The sequence below is a fragment of the Babylonia areolata genome, chromosome 29 (assembly GCF_041734735.1).
Source record: "Babylonia areolata isolate BAREFJ2019XMU chromosome 29, ASM4173473v1, whole genome shotgun sequence".
NCBI lineage: Eukaryota > Metazoa > Mollusca > Gastropoda > Neogastropoda > Buccinidae > Babylonia > Babylonia areolata.
This window is the reverse complement of record NC_134904.1, coordinates 25,018,380-25,045,840: the sequence shown is the minus strand read 5'-3', so window position 1 is coordinate 25,045,840 and position 27,461 is coordinate 25,018,380. Positions and strand designations below refer to the sequence as shown.

The 27,461-nt window shown below is 43.8% G+C and overlaps 1 protein-coding gene across 1 annotated transcript in view; it reads left to right on the top strand.

Annotated features, from left to right (window-relative positions):
• LOC143302257 (DNA excision repair protein ERCC-6-like) overlaps window positions 1-27,461 on the top strand; it is a 139,389-nt gene that overhangs the window by 96,825 nt on the left and 15,103 nt on the right. Inside the window, exons 19-20 of the mRNA XM_076616847.1 lie at window positions 17,672-18,680; window positions 21,578-21,701. Of these exons, the coding sequence (XP_076472962.1) occupies window positions 17,672-18,680; window positions 21,578-21,701 (1,133 nt within the window). The remainder of the gene's footprint in view (window positions 1-17,671; window positions 18,681-21,577; window positions 21,702-27,461) is intronic.

Below are 27,461 nucleotides of genomic sequence, written 5' to 3'. Positions count from 1 at the left end.
AGGGACTGAATGGATGAAGCAGGCAAACCAGACAGTAGGGAGTTATAGTAGTCAAGGCGAGAGAGAATGAGAGAAATGACAAGTCTAGATGTTGTGTCAGTGGACACATATTTCCGGACAGAACTGATGCACCGCAATTGACAGTAGCAGGATTGACATGTCTGACTGATAAAATTTTGCATGGACAGTGTGTTGTCAAGGACAACACTGAGGTTCCTGACTGAGTTGGAAAGAGGGATGGATGTGCTGCCAAGTTTGATTGTGTCAGTTGTGATGGAAGAGAGTTTTTGTTTAGTTCCAACGATCATTGCTTCAGTTTTGTCCGCGTTCAATTGTAACTTATTTAGAGTCATCCAGTTTTGTATGTCCAGGAAGCAGTTGGGTGTTTCTTGCAAGAGCGACGACAATTTTTCAGGGGCATCATTCTTCTGGAGTCGAGTGCCATCAGCATAAGAATGATGAATGCCAAATACATGAACATAACACAAAAACACCACACACCGTACCATACCAACACCACACCACACCACACCACCACCATGCACACACAAACACCAACACCATACACAAACACAACACAACACTACACCACACCACACCACACCACACCACTCCACACACACACACACACACTCTCTCGCTCTCTCTCTCTCTCTCTCTCTCGGTATTAGGTTTTAGTTTTCTCTTCGTCGACACTGCTACCAGCAAGGAACAGGTTTATATCTTCAAGAGAAAAAAGAAAAGAAAAGTGTTTCACTGTTATTCGCTGTTCGTGCTGACAACACGACATCGACTCGCATTGCAGCAAGGTATGCTCATATAAACTGCCTGTTTGGAAAATTCCCTTCCACCTCTCCATCGTTTCAGAGATAGACTTGATATGTTGCGCTGATGCAAACTTTGACGTACCATTTTGATTCAGGCTGTGTTATTCACGTTCATGTGTGAAGACTTCCTTATCCCCCCCCCCCCCCCCCCCCCCACTGATTATGTTTTTTTTAAAACGTGTAGTCCTACTGTATTCAGTTGTGCGACTCTGTACCTATTGGAGTACTGACACTAATTGTTGAATCATTGCTGTCGAGTGCCGTGTGAGATGGGAAAGAAGGATTGTCAGAAGAAAGGCTAGACCGAAAACTACAAAGAAGTCTTCTCCCACGCTACCACCTGTCCTATTAGCTGTCCCGTTTACCCCCTCCCTATCAACCGCCACCACCTCCCAGCCCCCCCAACAAGATGCCCAACACGGCGCTGGACCACAGAACTGGAATCGGGAATCTCTATCCTGTGGTGATGGAAATCCTCAAGCGGAAGACAGACAAGAGACGAGACTGCCATGGGGGCAACAGGCGTTTGAAGCAACACATAAAAAGTGAACTTGATTCTTGGTTCACATGCATCAGTCTCTCTGTCATCTACTGTCTCTTCGTTGTTGTTCTGATGCAGTCAAACGATATTGAACGCAACCCTGGTCCTGCGGAAGATGGAAGCTTTGACAGTGCAGTGACAGCAAATCTTGAACTGCACTTCTCCCAGATCATGCATAGTCTGCACGCACAAGGGACCAGTTTGAGCAGACAAATGCATGATCACTTCCATAGTCTTGGACATTCACTGAGAAGAATGGAAGAACAACCGCGACAAATGAAAAGAGATATACGTGACAACAGATCTGACATCAGTGAACTCCAAAAGGACAGCGTCACCGTGCATCAACGCATTGACAAACTGGAACAGAAGCTAGACCGTCTGGAACTCAATTCAAGAGAGAAAAATCTGAAATTCTTCGGAATTTACAAGGCAGATCCCCGGGAAAGGTTAATGGATGTTGATGAAATTGTCGCAACTTTGAATTTTCATTCCTCGAGCCAGAACTGGAAAAACAGCGACATCGAGCACACGCACAGAATTGGACAAAGAGCAAGAAACAATTCGTCACCAAGGCCTCTCATTGTAACTTTCCGCAACGTAGACGATAAAGTAGGAATCCTCAAAAACCAAGAGCTTAGAGGCAACCTCCGACAGTCTGACATCAGAGTCTCCACTGACCTGACACCGCTCCAGCGGGAACGGCTGCAGCAGCTGCGTGACGAAGGAAAGATAGCGTATTACGTGAATGGAAAACTCCATGTTGAAGACAGCTGGTTTGGAGAGAACAACACAAGGTTTGGTTATCACCGCAACTCAACAGAGAACCACAATAACGGCACCCCAGCCAGCCGTCAGGAGAATGCAGACTTCCACAACTCTGTAGGTGACACATACAAGAGACCGACTTCTACAGGGACTGGACATGGCAGAGTCGGGATCGAACCCACAGATACAGATTTCCAAATCAAACATTGGAAGATCATCGCAATGTGACGTAGGACCCCAGACAGATGCACCAAGCTCAGAACAGACGAGGACAGACCGCAGAAGTGGTGCGGGACAATATAAATGTCAACAGAGCTTGGGAGTTCCATGCCAGCCAGATGATCGTTTCCTCTGGCATCAAGGTTGGCAGCCTAGTCCACTGCATCACTCTGTACCAGCCATAAGTGACTGCAGCCAGTGGCCACCCTTGTTAAATGCAGTGCACACAGTCACTGGGTCACTACCGTTCACTTCACCTCTACACTACACGTCACACCATGAAACGTTCCCATCAACACACTGCCGCAGCATGGAGGACGTCAACTACTGGAGTCCGGTGCACTACACGTCATCGGATGGCAACCCAGAGAGTGAACCACAACCAGCACAGTCACAACAACATGCACAGACAGCTTATACGCAGAGGGTCTCTACACAGGCATCTTCTGCAGATGCTCCTCAACTGATAAACCCCACGCTTGCGGACTTTACGGACGTGTCTGGTATGCAGATGTCTTCCAAGCAGATGGCAGCAGAGCAGACAACCTCCTCTTTCTCAGCCTCCATGGAGGCAGCCTCCGCCAAGGCAGTCAAAATGACTACAGCTTCCACTGTGCCTGTGACTTTTGCACAGTCCCCGATGGTACAAGAGACGACCTTAGAGGCAGCCAGTATGCAGACGGGCCTCAACCAAACAGACATTACGCAGACGGGCCTCCACCAGGCGGCCACTATGGAGACGGACCTCGACCAGACAACATCCACGCAGACGGGCCTCCACCAGGCGGCCACTATGGAGACGGATCTCAACCAGACACCTACGCAGACGGGCCTCCACCAGGCGGCCACTATGGAGACGGATCTCAACCAGACACCTACGCAGACGGGCCTCCACCAGGCGGCCACTATGGAGACGGATCTCAACCAGACACCTACGCAGACAGGCCTCCACCAGGCGGCCACTATGGAGACGGACCTCAACCAGACAACCATCACGAAGAGGGGCCTCAACCAGACAGTCGTTACACAAGTGGGCATAAATCAGACAGATGCAAGTCAGGAAACCACTACACAAACTACAACCATGCCTGCAACTTCCACACGGGCATTCTCCAGACAAGCAGTCACTACACCTGCAGACACCATGAAAGCAGCCCCTGTGCAGACATCCACCGTGCCTGCAGACTCTTTCAAAACGGTCACCACACAGGAAAGCACAACACAGGGAACCCCCTTGGCAGAGGAGGTGTACCCTGACGCGCCCACCGACACCACAGCAGACATGGATGACCACAAAAGACCCAGGACACATAGTAGGTCACGCCAAACTAGTCTTCTTGACCAGTTTCAACATGTACCTCATGACAGCACTAAAGACAAAGGATAGGACACTGGCCAACGCCCATACACAAACTTATCTATTTCTGGAAGTAAAATTACGTTCGCTTCCTTCAACGTTGAAAATTTGACCATGTTTCTCCTCTCCTTCAGTCTCTCCACTGGTTGCCTGTTTCTGATCGAATAGACTATAAGCTATCCACTCTGACCTTTTCTGCAGTCAACGGATCTGGCCCCAAGTATCTTTCTGAACTCATCCATATCTATACCCCGTCTCGCCAGCTCCGTTCTTCCTCTGATACTCGACTTCTCAGGATACCTCACGTCAGAAGTAAGACCTATGGACACAGATCGTTTTCTTTTCAATCGCCAAAGACGTGGAACAAGCTCCCTGACACCTGCGTGTGTGTGTGCGCGTGCGTGCGTGCGTGCGTGTGTGTGTGTGTGTGTGTGGTCACATTTTGGTGTGTGTATGTAACATAGATATAATGTTTTATGTTATCAAAAGCGTTTTTGTAAAGCACCTAGAGCAGATTTCTGGATAGTGTGCTATATAAGTATCCATTATTATTATTATTATTATTATTAAAATTTAGTTGCCAGACTTAGTGAATCTGACTTTATAAAGTATGTGAAGTCGTTTGATGTTTTCTGTGTGGTGGAGACATTTATGTCACATTTTGATTCTACCATCCATTTCGATGATTATTGCTGTTTCCATGCACCTGCTGTCAAAATTTCCAGGCGAGGTAGACCTTCAGGAGGCGTGGTTGTACTAGTTAGAAAATCGTTAACGCCTTTCATGTCTCAAATAACCTGCAAAAATGACAATATGATTTCCCTAAAGTTTTCGAAATCTTTATTTGGAAGTGACAAAGACATTTTATGTACTTTTGTATATGTGCCTCCTTACAAAAGTCCCTATTACGACATGAAACCGGACTTAAACTGTTCTTTAAATAAGCTTGAGGAATTCCACATTGATATTCTTCAGAGGGGAGAAGACATGCATTTGTTGGTCATGGGCGATCTAAATGCTCGAATCGATAATTGGAACCTTGATGGGGATGGTGACGATGAATTCATAGACTTCGCAATTCAGAACACCAGACAGTCTCAAGACAAAGTTACAAACCAGTTTGGCAAGATTCTAATTGATTTTTGTACAGTTTTAAATTGCATCCCTCTAAACGGGTATGCAGTAGGTGATGCATCTGGAAAGTTCACCTTTGTTGCAGACCAAGGGAACAGTGTTATTGATTATGCTCTTATGTCATCTGATTTTTTCTATTCATGCAATCCCCTCTTTAAAGTCGACAGCCGAGTCGAATCCAGTCACATGCCTATCTGTCTCTCACTGCCTTGCAAACCACCACTTACTACATTAGGGAACCAGAAGGACAATTCAAGACAAAACACAAAAATAACTAGATTAAAATGGACTAACGAAAAGAAGGGAGAATATATCGAAAACATAAACAGTGTTCAATCACAAAACATGTTCCAGACTGCTCATGACCAAATAGAAATGTCTATGGAGACAGCCCTTGATACATTTACAAAGGCTGTTCTGCAGGCAGGGGAGTGCATGTGAAAAAGTGTTCGGTTCGGTACTCCAGCTCATGTCGGAAATGTGTGGTATGACAAAGAGTGCCGTCAGAAGAAACGCGAAGCACATAGAGCCCTACAAATGTACAATAAGTCTGGTCACAATCTGGACAAACGTACATATAAAAATCTTAGGTCACATTACAAGACGTTGACAAAGGAAAAACGTCAAATTCATAAAAAGTCAATCCAGGACAGTCTCCTAAATAATAGGAAAAACAGCAGTAAGTTTTGGGATACGATTCGAAAAGCGCGAAGCACGAAAAAGGCCCAACCCGACATAGAACTAGGTGCATGGAAAAAGCATTTTGGAAAAGTTTTCGGAGCAAAGGAAGCAGACGCTCTTCCTCATGACATAACTGAACAGAACAGGACAGAAGAAAGGGTTGTCCCAGAACTCGATAGTGACATCACAGAAAAAGAAGTACGAGATGCAATTAAAAACATAAAGCTGGGCAAAGCAGCTGGATTAGATGAAATCTGTGGAGAATTTTTTAGATATGCTGAAGACTCTGTTTCCCCTTTTCTGACAAAATTATTTACCAAACTGTATGATACCGGTTATTTCCCTTTGGGTTGGTGCAAATCAATTATAATTCCACTTTTCAAGAAAGGAGACGAAACCAATCCAGATAACTACAGAGGCATAGCTTTACTTAGCGTTGTAGGGAAAGTATTTACGGCCATTTTGAACAAAAGATTGTGCCACTGGGCTGAAAATGAAAGCAAAATCAGTAAAGAACAGGCAGGTTTCCGTAAAAACTATTCGACAATTGACCCTATTTTTACCTTGACCACATTAATAAAAAACAAATTAAACAGCAAAAGGGGAGGAAAGGTATATGCTGCCTTCGTAGACTACCGCAAAGCTTTTGACACTGTTGACCGAAATAAATTGTGGATGACACTAGAAAATGCAAGAGCATCCTCTAAGCTAATTAACATGTTAAAGGCCATGTACAGTTCTGTTAGAGCCTGTGTGAGGTGGGGTGGAAATATGACCGATTTTTTCAATTGTCCCCAAGGGGTTAAACAAGGCTGTCTCAGCCCAATAATCTTTTCACTTGTGATATCTGAAGTTGCAGATTTTGTGAGACAGTGGGGAAGACATGGTATCCAGTTACTACCTGGTTCTGATGAAATTTATTCGTTGTTATTTGCAGATGATATCGTTCTGTTGTCGTCAACTCCGGGTGGGCTGCAAAACCAAATTAATAATTTAGAAAAGTCTTCAAGGGAACTGGGACTTACGCTGAATTTGGATAAAACCAAAATAATGATTTTTAGGAAAGGGGGGTATGCTTCTAACATAGAAAAATGGACATATGGAGGAAACACAACTGAAATAGTAAACAAGTACAAATACTTAGGGTTCACACTCACTACTAAGCTGTCAGAAACTTGTGCTTGTGAGGAATTTGCAAGTAAGGCAAAAAAATAAAACACTTGACATTCTAAAAACAATGTGGGCACTTGGCAATCTAAATACAAAGGTATTCTTTCAGCTTTTCGATGCACAAGTAAAACCAATGTTACTGTACGCAGCGGAGATATGGGGTTTAGTTAAAGTAGACGTCATTGAATCGGCGCATTTATTTGCATGCAAAAGATTACTCAGTGTATCAAACAAGACACCAAATTATATGGTATACGGAGAGACCGGTCGTTACCCTCTCTTTATTGACTCGACTGTATCATGTGTTCGCTACTGGTTGAAACTGACCAGGATGCCACTTTCACGATTTCTGAAACAGGCTGAATCGATGCTGAAGAATTCTCTAGACAGAAATGACAAGACGTCAGAAAATTGGCTTGGTAAAATTAAAGCATGCTTAGGGATGTGTGGTTTCCCTGATGTATGGATGAACCAGGTTACTGAAAATGAATTCGCCTTCTTAAAGTCTCTTAAACAAAAACTGATAGACAAATTTAAATTGGACTGGTTTTCTAAACTTGGTAGTAGTGACAGATTTTCTATTTATCAATCATTTAAAACAGACTTTCATTCAGAATTATACTTGGACAATATCACTATCAAACGTTTCAGAGATACCTTGATAAGATTGCGACTTTGTCTAAACGAGCTTGGTATAAATAAAAGATTCCAGAACGCGGATGTAAACCATTTCTGCCCGTTTTGTCCTGGCACCCTGGAAGATGAATACCATTTCATTTTTGTGTCCTAAATACGGTCATATCCACCAGAAATATATTCCAGAGTTCATAAATATCAGTGACAATACATTGTTTCCTATTCTACAAACCCCATGTGTTACCTCCCAGAGAAACCTTGCTATGTACACTTATTACGCCTTAAAATTTAGAGACGAATTTACACAATGAATGAATTAGTATAACTATAAACATGATGAGTACGAACATGCTATGTATTTTTCATCCAGTTATCGGCTACTCGCGTACAGTACACCTTTTTTTTTTTCTTTTTTTGTGTGTGTGTGTGTGTGAAGAGCGATCGAATTGCCCCTTTGTATCCCCCACCCCTTTGTGTATGGGCTGGTGTCAGTGTCTCTCTCTCTCTCTCTCATGCACACTCTCATGCACACACACACACACACACACACACACACACACACACACACACACACACACACACACACACACACACACACACACACACACACACACACACACACACACCAGCATGCACATACACTCACCCATTTAGAAACACACACATCACACACACACGAACATCACAGCACAATGTTTGCATGCACACACACACACACACTTAAAAGAAACTTGAGTGTCGGTACATAAATTTCTGGAGAAAGCAGAAAAACGAAAATGAATCTAAGTTAATATTCTACAATAATGTTTCTAAAGAATACAGACTTGAACCATATTTGATCTATTCAAGAAAAACAGAACACAGAACCGCCATGTGCAGACTTCGCATAAGCGCACATGATCTCCAAATAGAAAGAGGCAGATACACAGGCACATAAAAACATGAATATCATTTTCTGGACAAATGTATTAGATATGAATACTTAGAAAAGTTTTCTTAACAGATATAAAGTCTGAATTCACAAAATTTGATGATAATGATACAGTGAGTCAGTGGTGTAATTATGACCCTGAACAACCCTGACTTGCAAAATTTGTATATGAACGTTTCAAAGGACATGTCATGTTTTGATTAGAACACCTTACATTTAGTTTAGTTGTGGGTTGTTTTTTTGTTGTTTTTTTTGTTTTTGTTGGTTGTGTCTATAAACCATTCACACGGTTTTCATGACAAATGATATGATTCTGATTCACATTCACATGCTCACACACACACTCACCCACACACACACTCACTCACATGCACCACCACCACCACCACCACCACCCCCGCCCCCCACCACCCCACACACACCAAACACCACACACATACACCATCCCACAAAAACTCCACACACTCCATACGCACCACACTCACCACACACCCTACAAACACCCAGCTCACAACCCCTCTGACACAGCTCCTCTACACATCAGTGGTTCGTCCATCGGGATTGACGAGGACCATCTAGTCATCCTGGTGGTGGGTGGGTTGGGCTCTGTGGGTGCACAGATGACTGGTCAGGCCAATCCACGCCCGGAAGGTTCTGACGCAGTGTGGACAGGGGATGGTGGCGGCTGTCGGGGACTTGCTGGCACTGCTTTTCCTGGCCTGTCTGCGTTGCTCTGCTGCAGCGATTCTGTTGGCCTCACAGGATTTGGCGCCATTGTGGACAGCTGAACGCCACTTTGGTCTGTCCATTGCATTCAGCTCCCATGTGTCGTGGCTGATGTTGAAGGCCTTCAGAGAAGCTTTCAGAGTGTCTTTGAAGCGCTTCTTTTGGCCTCCATGGGAGCGCTTGCCATGTTGGAGTTCGCCATACAGCAGTTTCTTGGGGAGCCGGTGGTCTGGCATGCAAACTACATGGCCTGTGCAGCGCAGCTGGGCCTGAATCAAGATGGTGTAGATGCTGGGCAAGTTTGCACGAGTGAGCACCTCTGTGTCAGGGATCTTCTCTTGCCACTTTATGCTGAGAAGTTTTCTGAGGCTGGTGGTGTGGAAGTGGTTCAGCTTTTTGGCGTGGCATTTGTAGACTGTCCATGATTCACATCCATAGAGCAGTGTGGTGAGAACTATGGCCTTGTATACTTTGAGCTTCGTCTCCAGGGTGATGCCTCTCCTGTTCCAAACGTTCTTATGGAGTCTGCCGAAGGCAGAGCTGGCTTTGGCGAGTCTGGCATTCACCTCATCGTCGATGACAACTGTGCGAGAGAGTGTACTGCCCAGGTATGTGAACTTGTCCACCGCGTTCAGTCGTTGCCTGTTGATGAAGATGTTTGGTTCAATGTAAGGCTGTCCTGGAGCTGGCTGGTGCATCACTTCAGTCTTCTTTGTGCTGATTGTGAGGCCAAAGTTGTCACAGGCAGCAGAGAACTTGTTGACGCTGTGTTGCACGTCAGCTTCGGAGGCAGCGTTGAGAGCGCAGTCATCAGCAAACAGGAAGTCGTTGACGGTGTCTGTCCTCACATTGGTTTTTGCTTGAAGCCTCCTGAGGTTGAAGAGTGAGCCATCTGTGCAGTACCTGATGCCAATGCCTACATCAGCGTCTCTGAAGGCATCTGTCAGCATGGCTGAAAACATGAGACTGAACAGGGTGGGGGCAAGAACACACCCTTGCTTGACTCCGTTGGAGACAGGGAATGATTCTGAAGTCTCTCCGTTGTCTTGGACTGGGGCCAGCTTCCCATCGTGTAGTTGCCGTATGATGGTGATGAACTTTCTGGGACATCCGTACTTAGCCATGATTCTCCAAAGGCCATCTCTGCTAACAGTATCGAAGGCCTTGGTCAGATCGACATAGGTGGAGTAAAGGTTGGCGTTCTGTTCCTGACACTTCTCCTGGAGCTGCCTGGCAGCAAACACCATGTCGATAGTCCCGCGTTCTTTCCGGAAGCCACACTGGCTCTCTGGTAGGAGACCTTGCTCAAGGTGCACTATGAGACGGTTGAGTAGCACTCTGGCCAGAGTCTTGCCTGCAATGGACAGCAGGGATATTCCACGATGGTTGTCACAGGCCTGACGATTTCCTTTGCACTTGTACAGGTGTATGATGGAAGTGTCTTTGAAGTTCTGTGGAACTGCCTCATGCTGCCAGATGAGCTGGAACAGCTGATGAAGCTTCTCAGTCAGCACCATACCGCCTTTGTAGACCTCAGCTGGAATGGAGTCTGAGCCAGGGGCTTTGTCATTGGATAGCAGACGGATAGCTTTCTGGGTCTCCTCCAAAGTTGGAATGGCATCCAACAACTCACTGACTGGCACCTGGGGGAGTCGGTCGATGGCTTCATCATTGATGGTGGAGGGGCGGTTCAGTACACTGTCAAAGTGTTCAGCCCATCTCTCAAGGATCCCGTCCTTGTCAGTGATTAGGGTAGCAGTGGAACAGATCCGGAGGTGGTGGGACTGTAGACTTCTTTCAGGCTGTTATAGAAGTTCTTCATGTCGTTCCTGTCTGCAAACCCCTGGATCTCATCAGCTTTGTTGCTCAACCAGGAATCCTGCATCTGCCGCTGCTTCAGCTGGATGGTGCTGCGTGCGCTCTTCAGTATGTCTTTCTTTGACTGTGACTTGGGATCTTCAATGTGGGCTCTGTAGGCTTGGCGTTGTCTTCCAGCAGCTGCTTGATCTCATTGCAGTTCTCATCAAACCAGTCTTTGTGCTTCCTGGCAGAAGGCCTCAGGCACTCCATGGCAGTGTTGTACACCATCTCATGCAGTGCGCCCCATGCTGCCTCCACATTCTGGTTCTGGACTCAAGGCATTCCTCCAGGGTGTCAGCAAAGGTCTGCTTGATGTTGCCTAGCTCCAGCTTCCTGACATTCAGGCGTTTTGGTGCTTTCATGCCCTGAGGCCGTCTCTTGGACTGGATGCGGAGGTTGAGTTTGGAGACGATAAGGCGGTGGTCTGTCCAGCACTCGGCGCCGCACATGGCCCTCGTGACTCGTACGTCCTGCCTGTCCCTCTTCCTGACGATGACAAAGTCGATGAGATGCCAATGCCCAGAGCGAGGATGCATCCGTGACGTCCTGTTACGGGTAGGGAGGCAGAAGACGGTGTTCGTGATAAGAAGGTCGTGCTTGGCACATGTCTGGAGAAGTAGTTGACCATTGCTGTTACAGTTGCCAACCCCATGCTTCCCAATCATGCCTTCCCAGGAGGTGCTGTCACAGCCAACTCTCGCGTTAAAGTCACCAAGAATGATGAGTTTGTCTGCGTTGGGAACAGCGGTGATGATAGCGTTCAGGTCCTCGTAGAACTTGTCCTTGATCTCATTCGGGTTGGTCTTGGTGGGCTCATAGGCGCTGACAATGGTGGTAAACTTCTACCCGTTGCATAAAGGGAGTTTCATTGTCATCAGGCGATCGTTCACTCCTTTCGGGGGGCCAGCCAGCTTGCCAACGAGGGTTGTCTTCACTGCAAAGCCAACTCCAGCCTCATGTCTCTCTTCAGGTCCGCGACCACTCCAAAAGAAGGTGTAGCCTGCGCCTCGCTCACAGAGTTCGCCTTCTTCTGCCAGTCTGGTCTCACTTAAGGCAGCGATGTCGATGTTGTACCTGGCTAGTTCACTCGCAATGAGTGCTGTGCGTCTCTGTGGTCTGTCTGAGTCGCCTCTGTCCAGAAGCGTACGCATGTTCCATGTGGCAATGGTCAATGGGGTGCTCCTTGTTTTCTTCTTTCTTTCCTTTGTGTGTCGACCGCTTGAGTAGGGTCCCCGTCAGCCGCGGTATGCTGACTAGGGTGGTGTGGAGCAGGCAATGTTTAGGGCACCTTTTCTAGCCCCTTCCTCATGCCATGGAGGTGAGCAGTGCTGTCCTGAAGAGGGCTGCTCAGTCGCTCAGGGGGCTGCCGATCTCCACCGCTGCTCCAGTCGGTGAAAAACGACCCTATGGTCTGAGCCGCCTGTGTGCAGGTCCGCAGCTACGACTGCCAGTGTACCCACACCTGTCACTCGCCTGTCGCCACAGGGCTTGGGGAAAATGATGGTATGAGATGAAGGATGACTGATGACTTGCACGATGACTTTGTTTATAGTGAGGAGGAGTTGCACACCGTCGACCTCACAAGACCGTCTGTATCCAGTGGCAAGACGAGGTCAAGACGACTGGAGATGAAAATGGATGCAGTGGATGACCAGGATGTCCTATGTGCCTCATCCTGCCCTCAGCACTCCACAGTGCTCTGCTGCAACCGCCTTCCTCTCCGTTGAACCATGAAGGTTTCTTCCGCAGAGTCCACCGGATCCAGTCTTCACATGCTTGGGTAGACAAGCCTTAACTCACCGAGGGTTTGAGACCCGTCGGCTACCCTCACCTAGTTTAGCCAGCCTGTCAAAGCCGTTGCCTGGGGGTTGGGCGCTGCCGCATGCTAGCCACGGTGGCACAAGGCAGCCCATTTAGTTCTGGCGTGAAGCGGAGGGGAGAGGGATGAACAGCGAGCGAGCACGAAACGTTGGAAAGGTGATAGCCTGGACAGACAGGCAGGCAGTATATGGGGCAGCGCTCTGCCGCACCACTAACTTCGCGCTATTCTCAGCGGAGCGCATGTTACACGGGCAGTGTGTACAGCTGTGAACAACTTCTCTGCTGCTGATAAACTGTCAGAAACAGGGTTATGTGCTTCTAAAAAAATAATACTCTGTCAGAATGCAACAAGAAGGGCGCTATGGGTGTGAATGGATGTGTGATTCTCTGACAAATTTAACGATACCAAACATGAGTAGGTTTAATTTCCTACAGGCAGTGTACAAGCGGTACAAAACTTAGCGAGCACACGAACATTCTGTTTGAACTGAGGAACACACACGAAACGTAGTTCAAATTCAACTCCGTGTTGTGTGTGTATATCAATTTAGTTCGAGTTAAAACTTATATCATGATATACATGCATGTCTCCACAATACAATTGGAAGGAAAATATAGCCAATACTGTTACCTAGAGGTGGCAGACCGCCCCGGAATTAGTGTCAGTATTTAACGGTCAGCTCCACTGAGAACTGCTGCCAGCCACCTAAGTTTCACACTTCACTCAACATCACGGGAAGAGAGACAGACAGACAGACAGATATGCAGGGAAAGACATACTGAGAAAGAGGAACGTGTACGGAGAGAGAAAGGGAAGAGGCACAGAGAGAGAGGGAGAGAGAGAGACGCACACAGAGAGGGGGAGAGAGATTTTCGCCGACTAGATGTTTCGCGTGTCAGTATGTGTGCCTTTGCTTGCGACATGCATTTGGTCATTCTAAAAGATACACCTTGACGATACCATGTTTTTAGTAAACAATCACAATGTAACATACTGACATGCATTTGTAAGTTCTAAATGATAAAATACATTCCTACCTGAACTTATAAATCCGTATGAATCCTTGTTTGTAGTTCATAATCCACTCAGTTGAAGTGTGACACTGACTAAACTCAAACATTTTTTCTTTTCTTGTTTTTTTCTTACAGTGTGTGTGTGTGGGAGGGAAGGATTCAGGGTGGAAAAAAGAACAGGGCTGAAAATTTCTTTATTCTTTACTTTTTGATTTGTGCCACGATTCTCCTGCTTGGGGTACGACTTGCTGAAGCATGGGGGAGACAATAGTCATGTGCTCTTGCATGATGACACGTAGTTTGTCATCTTGTGACTGCATCCCTAATACTTTCTTTTTGAGTGAATTGACGACTGCGTGTGTTGCCTCCCCCCCTTGTTCCCCGTGTAGTGCCAGGCCAAAACCGTGAGAATGAATGAATGGAATGCAGTGATTTTCTAGGATGTGTTGCTTGGGAATGATGCGTGTTTGTGGGAATTGTTGGCGGAAGAAAGACATGTACTGTTTGATGTCACTATCCAGTGTGTCAACGTCACTGTCTGTCAAGGGTCTTGGATGTGAGATGTTTATGTGAATGCGTGAGAACAGCGTGTTTAGTGTTTTAAACTTTTGGGAAATGTTCCTAGCTCTGAGGTTTATGTCCGCATCTTGAGTCAGTTCACCTGTTTTCTTGACTACACTGTCACTGATGTGTTCTATTGTTTCTGGCTTGAGATATTTGTGACAGTGGTTTCCAATGAATGATGCTCCGTGGTATGCCTGTCTGTGTATTTTATGCTGTTGAAGTACAGCATCTAAGTGTTGTGTGACATGGCCAGCCAGGTGTGGAAGGTCAAGCAGCGTCTTGAGATATTCAATGTCTGCATCTTTTTCTTCTACCATATCTGCTAGCTCACGTTGCTGTTTTTGGAAATCACTGAGTGGTGTACTGTCTCCTTCAGGCTCATTAAATACAATCCTAGTTTCTAGCAATCTCTTTTCTTCTTCAGCACTTTGGAGCTGTCTCAGCTTGTCTACAAACTCAGAAAAGGCTGAGTCACTGTCTATCTGTTTTCCCTGGCTGGCTATTGACTCTCCTATCTTTTTGTCAAGAGAATGACACTCCCCCTCCAGCAGGTCATGGTGTTTTTTGACCACTCCCAGAAGAATGTGCAGGTATGGGGGAGCCACTTGGCTAAGTTCTATGTCAACAATAGGGTCCCTGACTACATTGTTGTGCAGGCTGGCGATTTTCTGCTTGGAGTGTTTGTATTTGCTGTAGTCTGTCTTGATGCCCTGTAACGTGTGCTGTGTGATGTTGCCTTCATTGCAGTGAGGTGGATTTTGTGTTTGTGATTTGGATGCTGTGCAGTATAAACATGGGTGTGTCCCCTGAGCACCTGACAGTCCATACAGTTTGAGGAGAAAGTCATAGTCCCCAAACAAGGTCACTTTGACTTTCTTGTTTCACCATGTCATTGACTGCAGAGCAGCTAGCTGTTCTTTGTAGGGTTCTAAGATTCTTCTCAAATTGTCTGGACTGTCCTTGCAGTCTACAATGGCCAGGAGACACGTGTTTTGAGTTGGGGTTGGTGAGATTTGCAATTTGAAGCATGAGTTTGAATGTCCCCCCTCCATGGTCCCCTCCAATTTTTACCCATATCTCATCCTGCGTTATTCTATCATCATGCCATGTCAACTTGTTTTCTCTGTCGTACTGGTCTAATAAGTTTTCTACCATCTTTGGAATATCTTTGATTTTTCCTACTGTTGTTTCCTCCTCTGTCTCCCCTCTTTATCAACAAAGATGAGTTTTGTCTTTTGTATTTCTACCTCCCCAAACAATGCTTCTTTCTGCACCTCCCTCTCCTTCCTTTCCCCTTCATGTTCCACACGAATACTGGCATAAAACCTCTTTTGTATCCTGTGTTGTGCCCAGCTTAACCCCATGGCGGCTCTCAGTGCAGACCCTTGTTTTTTGGTCACTTTCACTGGGCCACATCCAGCAGCTTGCAGTATCTGTTGTCTGTGGCTCTGAGCTGATCTTTTGATTTCTGACCTCTGCTGTTTTACTATGGCTTCTTTACTGTTCCCTGAGATGTGCTTTCTAATTTTTTGCATAATTTGAGACCGTTTTTTCTTCAGAGGAGATGATGCTATGGCAGATGATTTGCGGGGTTGTGTGACTTTTTTCAACACTATTGGCTGACCTCCAGTTTTACATCTGACTGTTGATTTGTCTCCTGACTTAAACATTATCCTGCGAATCAGTGGTGTGCATAACTTTTCTCTTCTTCAGTGAGAGATTTATTGAGATCCTCATCCTCTGAGACAACATACACCGTCTTGAGTTTCAATTGTGCGATGGGTGATATAGCTGCGTCAGTGAGAGGTGTTTTGGGTGTGATTGGAGATGTGTTTGTGCACAGCGTTCTTGTTTTTTTGACTGGTGTTGATGTGGACTGACAAAATGACGTTGACACACTGTCGTTGGTATCTAAGCAGCGGTCAGACGGATCAAAACTGTCATCCGTGCATTTTTTTTACGGGTGCTGATCGTCTTTTTTTTCGGACGACCAGGCTGACTTTTTGAGTGATGAAAAGAGCATGTTTTGCACTGATCCAAAGATAGATCTGGATTGAAAGTTGTCCAGATTTCTGACATTCTGTCAATGTCAAGTGTAACATTTTCATTTGCAGTTTTGAACTGAGAATTTCCATGAGTATGTTTCATTTTTATCAGTTTTTTGTAGCACTTGATACAAATGCATGTGGGATGTTTGCCCTCTTCATCATTTGAAACACCTAGACCGAAAAAACTAAACAGTTCAGAAGAATACTTGGCACAAAGTCTTGCATTCAACCCCTTATCTTTATCTCTTCTGAAAACCCGCTCACCACACACACGACACATATAATCCAAACATCTCAAGTGTTCACTGAAGGTGTGTTGTCCAGTCAGCAAAGTTGCCACTGCCGCACCAGATTCCATTTTTGTCGGCACTCACACACACACACACACTTAGGTCAAATAACTGGATGTAACACAAATACGCGGACAGTATCTGGTAAATCACACGACACACTTAAAGTTCACATTCACTGGAATCATGTACACAAAAATGACAGCAAACAAAAACGACTGTGCATGAATATGATGAAATGAAAATCACTTAAACAATACACCTTTCTCTGCTGGAAACATAGCACAAAGAGCGTGGCATGTGCTCCCCTTCCCCCCCCCCCCGATCCCAGTGGAATCTAGGTCAGCAGCAGTGCTCCTGACCACTCACTGAACTCTGGAACTAAATAGCTCTGCTGGAAGTTAAGTGGCACAGCCGTGTAGCAGCTTCTAGGACCCATAGGGAGAGCTGGATGCCGGTGGGGACCATTAGAGGACGAACCACTCCCGGAAGAGCGTGACAAGCCCCCCTTCTAGAAGTACTACCCCTCTCGTGCACCCCCAAAACATCTATAATCCCCCAAACACACATTTCTAGGCTGTCTTTTTTCTTTCATTAATTAAGTCATTTTGAATCAAATATGAGCCATGAAAGCTTTTGAAACAATGTCTGCAATGATTGTCATTTATATGCAGTTGGAAAACATGTATTTCAACATAATTGCATTTGTGTAGCGTTCACCAGCCGTCAATGAAACCAACAAATTTAATCACATTCCTGAGCACGATATAAACTGTTAGCTTGTTGTTTCTCTGCTGTCTTTGTGTACACGTATAACATGTTTACTGAATAAAGTTTTGTTTAAACCAAAGCTTTATAATATTTATTCATCTTTGAACATTAAAAAGGTTTTGATAGCTTTGGAACGTTTCAGAGATGATTTTCTTTATCTCTTATTTTTATTTCAGTGGAAAGAATTTGAAAAAAAGAAAAGAAAAAAAAAGGATTCTGCTTCCAGATCTAATGTTGTGAAAGACTGTTCGCCAGATGTTCCTATACTTTGTGATGTGCCTGAGAGTGGAACATTGTGCTCTTTTTACCACAGAACCTGCCAAAAGTTGAGAAAAGGAAGAAAGAGGACAGCTGGCTGCAAGCAGCTGACAGCATAGGCCAGGCACCATCAGTGCAAGCAGTGCCTCAGAGGCATGAAACGCCACAGCCAGCATGTGATAAACCACCATCCCCATCCCCACAGCTGAACCCATTGTCGACTGTACCTTTGTCGCCACAGCCTTCAGAACAGAAGTCCCTGCCAGATGCACTGACAACACCCATGGCCAGGCCACAGTGTGTTGTGGAGGAGGAGTTGATCATCTCCCCTACCTCTTACACTCCACTCATGATGATGCGCCAAAAACGCCGTAAGATGATGGATTCTCCTGTGGAGGACTTAAGTAAAGCTTTCTCTGCCTCTGTCTTTGTTGCTGAATCACCAGAACTGACAGTGAAAGGTAGGAATGGGAGTGGTGAAGTAGACCTCTCCACCACAGAAGAAAACGATTCTTTGCCCAGTGTGATCACATCTTTCTTGGCAGATGATGATTTAGTTGCAATCCAGGAAAGTTTTTCAGAAGATGGCTCAAAGGCTTCTTCACCTGTAGCCCAGACTTTTCCTTGTAGCAAGGACAACACAGGCTCTGGTGTGATGGAAGACAGCGACATGTCTGAAGACTCGGAGCCAGTTGAAGTGGTGAAAACCAAACGTCGGCGCAGTGTGTGCCGTCGGGTGGCAGTGATTGAGAGTTCTGAGGACGAACTGGAGGATGATGAGAACAAAGAGAACCTTGATCCATCCTTTTCTGACGCAAGTCATTACAACGAAGACAAGGAGGATGAGGATGTGATTGGGGATGAAATTAGCAAGGAGGAAGTCAAAGAACTGGATGCTGACAATGGTGAGGAAAGAACAGCAGAAGAGGAGGAGGAGCTGTTTAATGCTAACACTGAGAACATGGAGGAATACCCTGACAGTGACACTGAGGAAGAGACAGACGCAACAGGAGATGCACAAAGGAGCATTGCCATCTATGACGACAGTATAACAGAGAACAGAGGTGAGTGGTTTTCTCTCTTTTAAAATCATGTTTAGGAAGACTGGTACGCAACAGGAAAAACAACAACAGTTATTGCTCAGGGTGAATGACTTGCACTGTTGCAGCCATTATTTAGGAAAACTGACAAAACTTGCAGCAGTCTTGAGATAAAAAAAAAAAAAAAAAAAAGAAAGAAAAAGATGGTAGTTGTGTGTTATTTATGTGTAAGGGACTGGGAAAGTGGAAATATATGTATGGTGCCTTGTGCATAACTAGGTGAGTGGAAATATATAGTGCCTTATGTATATCTAGGTGAACAGAGAGGGGTGAAAATGTGATTTTACAATGGTTTCTTACTTTAAAGGTGGATTTTTTTTTAACAGATTGCCTTTTTACAGATAAGGTAATTGAACCTGCCATACTTGAGCATAATGAAATTAAATAAAAGATGCCTTAGACACAGAAGTTGTGAACAAAATATAATGTGAAAAAATAGGGATTTTTTTTTTTTAACAGCCAAACACAAGAAAAATTAAATATCCTGCAGTAAGCTATCAACTCACCTATCACAGTTCTCCCATACATCCCCAAACATTGCTTTGCTTCTCTCTCAGGCTTGCAAACACAGGTCGCAAGGTGCTGAGATAGTCTTCAGCACATGTTGGAGGCAACTCTCCCAAAAGACCGCTGGAGAGTTCGTGGCCATCTTGGATCTTGCGCATGCGCATATAACTTTTACTCGAAATTCAAGCCATTTCTTAAGTTGATAGCCTCCATTGCTACATCCAAAGTCTGGTCAATAAAGTGCCATCGTATGCACACACAATAAAGAGCAAAATAATCGAAAAAAGAAGACTTCTGTTTTGCATGTTCTGCCTCTCTCAAGGCCTGACTAAGCGCGTTGGGTTACGCTGCTGGTCAGGCATCTACTTGGCAGATGTAGTGTAGTGTATATGGATTTGTCCGAACGCAGTGACGCCTCCTTGAGCTACTGAAACTTAAACTGCCTCTCTTAATCGCCTTTGTTGCTCGACATTTCACTTTGAGAGCACAGATCATGTGACGCACTTCTTTAATTCATGTAAGCACGGAACTCTGCAGTAGCAGCAACATCCCATCCCTCTTAAATATGATCAGGGTTTAGGTTTTGTGTCGGTCATCGGTCATTGATGCATGCAATTTTGAAATGACCCATCAGTTTGGCAGCCAGTTGGTCATTTAACATTGGTTTTTCATAAAATCGGTCATGCAAATGCAGCAAAGATGACTTTTGTAGATTTCTCTTATTCTGCAAAATGATACTGATTGCAGTTTCAGATTCAGATTCTGGAAAATAAAAATAATAATCGTCACTCTTGTTGCTCTTCAGTTGGACATAAAGGAGATGAACCTTGTGGACAAAATCAGAACTTGTACTGAGCCAGGAAATGGAACGAGGTACATTATGCTAAGACTTTTTCACTTGTGTAATGCGGTGGAAAACAATACCTTTTTTTTTTTTTTCTTCCTGCCAGTCTCTTTGATTGAGGATGGCTTTGATACATGCAGAACATTTGGCAGTAAGAAATCTTCATCTGCATCATGGAGCATGCCGCCGGAAGGAGCTGCCCAATGTTGAGAAAAATCAATGAGAGTTCGGAATAACTGCAATCTCTTCCATTCTGCAAACATTTGGAGAGTCTGAATCTGAGAGATTTCTCCAGTGTTACTGGGCAACTGACATCACGTCATTGATGTCATACAAGAGTGTGGCCCTTTTGGGTAAAATTGATCCAATCATGATATATAAAAGCTCACTTTTACATGCATGTCTGTATTTCATCATTTTGGTGGCCATACTTCATTTTAAGGGTATGTTTGTGTTTCCTTAACCCAAATTACATGTACTGACATTGACAACATTTTCTTGTGCATGTCTGTTTTTTCTAGTATATACATACACACTACAGGGATAATCAGAACATTGGTCAGCACTTTGAGCATTCATACAAGCAAACCAATGCATTATTACACTTAAAAATAGTGTGGCAGTGACAGTATTTATGTTGAAATAATGTTGCGACATTATTTCACCAGAAACAGTGTGGCTAGTGACAGTATTTACGGCAACACTATCTCACGGCAGCGACATTATTTCACGGTGACAATATTATATACAATACAGGCATGAGCTGCCATTATTTTCTGTGTGGAGTGGTTGATAATTGAATGTCATTTTAACAACAGTACCCCTTGCATATTCCAGAATCTTCCATTTGAAGCCTTTATATCTTCCTGTCTTTCTCATCTCCTTTTCCCCTGCACACTTCCCTGAAGGATGGTCCTAGAGAGCCCATTGAATCTTGTCACGTGGCCATACCATCTCATTTTCCCTTTTCTCATGCGGTCAGGAGGTCTTCATATCAACCATTGTTCTGTTAGTTTTTCTTACTTTTTCATTTGTTATCTGGTCTTTGTAGGAGATGCCAATGCATTTCCTGCAGCATCTCATTTCCACTGCTTGGATCCTTCTCCAAAGCTCTGCTGTTACAAGTCCAGAACTCGCTTGCATACAAGAAAATAGAGCCAGTGCATGTAATAGCTTTAGCTTTGTTTGAGATAGAGACTGATGTTTTTGTCTCTCCGTATGACTATGAGCTTCAGTCTTGCTGGTGTTGTTGCAGTCTGTGCAGCTCTTGTCTGTATTTCGGCCTTGGACCCCACTACTTTATGTAGTGTGTCTTGAGAAAGTCAAATCTGGCAGAGCCCATCCCTACTCAGATAAGATAAAGATTTTCTTGTTTACTTCAAATTGCCCAGCATATCACATAAATGATAATGAACAATAGTTTTGTCATGGGGTTTAATGTTCTTCTGCACCACTCAGGATGAATAATAGCTGTTTGAAATGTAATACTGTTTTGGTGATTTTATTTCAGATGAAGAAGAGGAGCAGGAAGTGGAGGAAGAGGAGCAGGAAGTGGAAGAAGAGGAGCAGGAAGTGGAAGAAGAGGAGGATGCAGTTGATGCTGAACGTATCAGCGAGCTGTTAAGAGATGGAAAGTAAGTTCTTATAGTTTAAGTTTATACCACTGTTTTCGTTGTTTTGTTTGGTCATGCATGATTCTTGGCCTATCACTTGAGATGTCACATTAACCCTTTTGCTGCCAGGGAAATAGGATTTAATTGAAATTTGTTTGTCAGGTCCCCCCTCCCCAACCCCCCTAAAAAAAAAGGGGGGGGGGTACAAATTTTGAAAAAATGCTGTGCACTTTGTGATTGGAGATAGACCCATAAAAGTATATGTTTTCTGAAAGGTAAATGAATAGAGAATACAAAACAAATGGTGTTTCCCAATTTTGTATGTTTTCAATGGCATTCAATTGTTGTGAAATCAGTTGTCTTGTTTTTTGTCACATTTTCAACTTGTTCATTACAAACTTTAGCATGGTTATATGATATTTTCTGGACAAATGGATAATACATGTACACACAGATTATACCAGAACAACCACATTAAAAAGAGAAATATATATAAACAATTTATTGTGACTACTAGACTACTACAGAAACTTGGCTTCGCAGTACTGGGGATGAAGCTAAGTGTCGAGATCTCACTCCCCCTGGCTACACTACCACTTCCCTCATGTTCCAACAACTTGCGGGGGAGGAATCACCTTCATTGTGTCAGACAGGCTGCTCCCACACATATCGTACACGACTGCTTTCCCCTTCAACCATGCCTCCTTTGAACTGGCCCAGCTTTCACTGTCGCTGTCACATTCCCATCTCAGTGTGTTCTGCCTCTACCGTCCGCCACCAAACAAGAAAAATAAACTTTCTGATACGATGTTCATAGAACAGTTTCCGGACTTCTTAGAATACGCTAACAGTTTACCAGGCTTCCTACTTATTGTCGGTGACTTTAATTTTCATTTTGATTCACCCACACAGTTTTATACCTCTAAATTACTTGAAATTGTCAGTTTGTTTGATCTTAACCAGTCTGTAACCGAGCTTACACACCATCATGGTTGCATCGTCGATTGGGTGTTGCACAGAAATGAGGACTGCCTCCTGAAGTCTACCACTGTCGATCACACCCTGTCCTCTGACCATCACAGTGTGACGTGTCATCTGAACCTCACCAAACCTCCCATGCCCTTTGTGTATAGTGAGGTGCGCACACTGATCTCAATTGACTTAGACTTATTTAAAGCTGACCTGCTGACTAATATCCCTTTTGAGCCGACTGCTGACCAGCTATCCACTGTCCTACTCGCTGTACTCGATAGGCACGCCCCGTCGACTCGGCGCCTGATCTCCAGTTGTCCCCTGTCGCCCCTGTCGCCTTGGTACAACACAGTGGGACCAGAGCTGTTGGAGGCCAAGCGGGAGAGGAGAGCTGAGAGGCACTGGCGTGCCACTTATTTGACTGTCAGTAGGGACATTTTTCAGACAACCAGGAATAGTGTAACAAACATTGTTGACAGGGCAAAGTCAAAGTTCTACTCTTCTAAAATCCTTGCATGCACCACAGCCAAACTGCTTTTCAGCGCTACGAACAATCTAATAGGTAAAATGAAAAACACTCCTCTCCCTGCAACATTTTCGGCACAGGAACTCCCTCAAAAGTTTTCTGACTTCTTCACTGACAAAATATCATCCATTCGTGAGAAGCTTGACTCTGTTGTGTCTCCTCCTTCACCCGTTAAAGAACGTGTGTACAGTGGTCCTGTTTTATATTGTTTCCAACCGGTTACTGAAGATTTTGTGAAGAAAGTGTGTCTGAGCGCTTGTCCGAAATCCTGTGAGCTTGACCCTGTCCCATCTTGTTGGTTGAATGTATTGATGTTCTACTGCCACATATTACTCATATACTGCCACATATTACTCATGTCATCAATTCTTCCTTACTGCCTGGTTGTTTCCCTGAAAGTTTAAAATCTGCTATTGTACGTCCACTCATCAAGAAACCATCTTTGGATCATAATTGTTTGAAAAATTATCGACCTGTCTCTAATCTGTCATTTTTATCAAAACTGCCAGAAAACATCATATTGTCTCAGCTCTTAGCTCATCTGGAACAAAATGGTTTACTTAATTCCCACCAGTCAGCTTATAGACGTGGTCATAGTTGCGAAACGGCCCTTCTTAGAATAGTGAATGATTTGCTTTCGGGATTTGATGAGGATAAGATATCTGTTCTCGCTCTCTTAGATTTGTCAGCAGCTTTTGACACTACCGACCACTCTATGAGTCTATCATCTTGAACAGACTTAAAACTTCCTTTGGTATTCGTGACACTGCACTAGCATGGATCACGTCTTACCTGTCAGATTGTACACAGAAAGTGTGTGTAAATGGTAGATACTGAGTATCTGCCTTAAAATATGGTGTCCCACAGGGATCTATCCTAGGTCCTGTTCTTTTCATGCTGTATGTGGCTCCTGTGTTGGATGTCATCAGTCATCATGCGATGTTGCTGATGACACACAACTTTATCAGTCGGCTTCCATAGCTGAATTTGATGCACTGGTGACTCACACACAGGAGTGCATTGCTGACCTAAAGAACTGGGTGACTCTCAACAAGCTGCAACTAAATGATGATAAGACTGAATTTATGATAGCCTGTCCAAAGAAGTTTCGTCAGTATTCATCCTTTCCTGACTTTGTTCTGATCAATGTTTCACTTTCTCCTTCTGTTCGCAGTCTTGGTGTAATCCTAGACCAGTCTCTTTCCTTCCAACAGCACATTTCTGTAAAGTTGCCTATTTGGAACTGCGTAGAATCAGCTCTGTCCGTCACTATCTCTCAACTGATGCAACCAAGACACTTGTATGCTGTCTGGTTCTCTCAAGATTGGATTACTGCAACTCTCTTTTGGCCGGCCTTCCCAAATATCTGTTAGATAGACTCCAACGAATTCAGAATAACGCTGCCAGACTCATTTGCAGAGCTTCTAAATTTGACCATGTTTCTCTCCTTCAGTCTCTCCACTGGTTGCCTGTTTCTGATCGAATAGACTATAAGCTATCCACTCTGATCTTTTCTGCAATCCATGGATCTGGCCCCAAGTATCTTTCTGAACTCCTCCATATCTATACCCCGTCTCGCCAGCTCCGTTCTTCCTCTGATGCTCGACTTCTCAGGATACCTCACGTCAGAAGTAAGACCTATGGACACAGATCATTTTCTTTTCAATCGCCAAAGACGTGGAACAAGCTCCCTGATAACCTCCGTCATTCTGATTCCCTCGCATCTTTTAAATCTCGTCTCAAAACTCACCTTTTCCCTCAGCAACAAGTTCAGTTGTGGCAGGTCCACTTCCTTTGCGTTAGCTGTGCTTGACTATGTGTATATACATATGTATTTGTACATAACTACATGCATGTATATGAATGTGTATTGTGTGTGCGTGTGTTTATGTAAGTTTGTGCCTGCCTATGTGTGCGTATGTGTTAGGGTAGCTGTTAGATACACGTGTATGTTAAAATGTATGTGTGTGTGTGTGTCTGTGTGTGTGTAGTCACATTTTGGTGTGTGTATGTAACATAGATGTAATGTTTTATGTTAACAAAAGCGTTTTTGTAAAGCACCTAGAGCAGATTTCTGGATAGTGTGCTATATAAGTATCCATTATTATTATTATTATTACTCTTAAGTGATAACATATAGATGTGAGGCCACGCCCCCTCGGCTTCCATCCCACTTCTTTTTCACCTCTTTGACACAGTGCACTTTATCCAGTTCTCCAAAGTCGGCGTTGGCTCAGTGCCAAGAATGTCGCTCACATTCACATTGTGTACTGCTGATAATTCGGTCGTGTTTCTGTTGTCAGCTCTGTACAGTTGGCGTCACTCACTGTTCATCGTATCTTAGCCAGTCTCTTCATTGCTCCCTTTATTTTCTGTTGAATCATCTGATAAAAGTTCATCACTGTCTTCTTCTTCGAGTTGACAGTTCAGTTCAGTTTTTTTAGCATCAGCTAAAGGAAGCAAATTTGGATGATTTAGTGCACCACGGTCACATAGCTTGTGCTCAGTATCTGACATTTTGCTGAGTGAATGACAATCCAGGCAAACACTGCGGCAGTAACCCAGCCAAATTCTTCGAATAAAGGGCTGCTTCATGACGTAGGTTGTATTTCTTTTTTCTCACAACAGATGGGGTTTCAGTCTGTCAATAGAATTTAGAAAGATTCACCAAGCTAAAGCTACCAGTATTTTTGTCAATAAAATCAGTACAAACCAGGGGAAAGTCGTAATATTTCGCTGATGACTTATCTTGTCATTGTGGCAGTGAAATGTACACGGTTGTGCTGACGAGTTATCTCGTCATATAGGCACCTAAGGTTTAAATTAACAATCCTTCCAACAGTATGGTGAATAAGTTTTCACAAGCTTGTCTATTCTTTCTTTTGGTTTTCCATGTGTGTATGCAAGGGCATGTACATGTGCGTGTGTGTTAAACTGCTGTCTCTAATTTGTGTAAACTTTACCATTGCTATTTCCTCAGTAATCGCCTATGCCAGAAAAACCAGGATAATCAATGTTGGTAAGTCAGGTCATCCCACTTAGGCAGATAGTGCATGAGTGTATATTTATCAGCAGTAACTAGTGTTTTTAGTGTGTGAATAACATTCTTCTTATGAAAATCTTGGTATAGGTACTACTGTCTTTGTGCACATGTGGGAGTGAATGAGTATGTGGGTAAGAGAGATCTTAACTAGGCAGGCGATAATAGAGCAAGTGTAAAGTATATGCACTGGTAATCAAAACCATATTATTAGTCATGCAGATTGTAAGTGCTATACTTTCTGGCACAGTTTTAGCCAATGCCACATATAAGGCTAAAATATACTGGGAATTAATTTGTATAGGTAATACTTTGGGCTACAACTGGCTCATGAAAACACCTTAAACTACTAGGAAACAAGAGAGGCAGTGCCTTCATGGTTAATAAAGGAATCATGGGAGGAAAAAAAGGAGAAATAATTCATTAAAAATGTGTTCTGTATTAGATATTATGAAGCTGAAAAAATGAAAAGGTATTTGTGGTAATCACTTGGGAAATATGAACAGTTCTGTTTAGCATGGTAGTTATCTTGATTACTTAAGGCCAGACATGGTAGTACAAAAACGTATGAAATAAACTTGAAGTTTATGGCTTTCTGTGACATGGTATGCAAAGATATTGGACTAAACATATCTAAAAAGGTCATTTTGTGCAATTTATCATGACGGTTTCCATGGAAACGAATCCAAAATGGCCGACAAACAAAAAAATTAAAAGCCTATAACTTCGATACCTTTATAGATATGTTATTTCAGTTTGTTTTATTTGATTTATTTGTATTTGTTCTTTATTACAGTGCAGTGGTATTTTGGAATTTGAATAAATACGTTTATTATTATTTTTTTGTTGAAATGTGTATAAAATCCTTGACATTTTTTTTTTTCAAATGACTATATTCATTCTTTTACTAGTACTATACAACCCACTGCACTATAATAAAGATGAATGCACAAAGAAAGAAAGTACCACGTTTGAACATGCTATCTTTTAAAGTTTTTGAGCCTTAGCATTTTGAAAAATCGTATTACGAGGACAAAACACAAAACTGCGAAAACAGGAAAAGAAGGAGATGTGCTTGGTACTCACAAGATATCACACATGTTGATGCTGTTTGAAGCTTTATTTAAGTGAATATAGTACCCAGGTGAAACGGACTATAAAGATCAGATGTTGAAGAAGCAAATTATGCGAAAAAAACGAAAATCACAAAAAATCATGATTTTGGTCAAAATTTCACTACCGT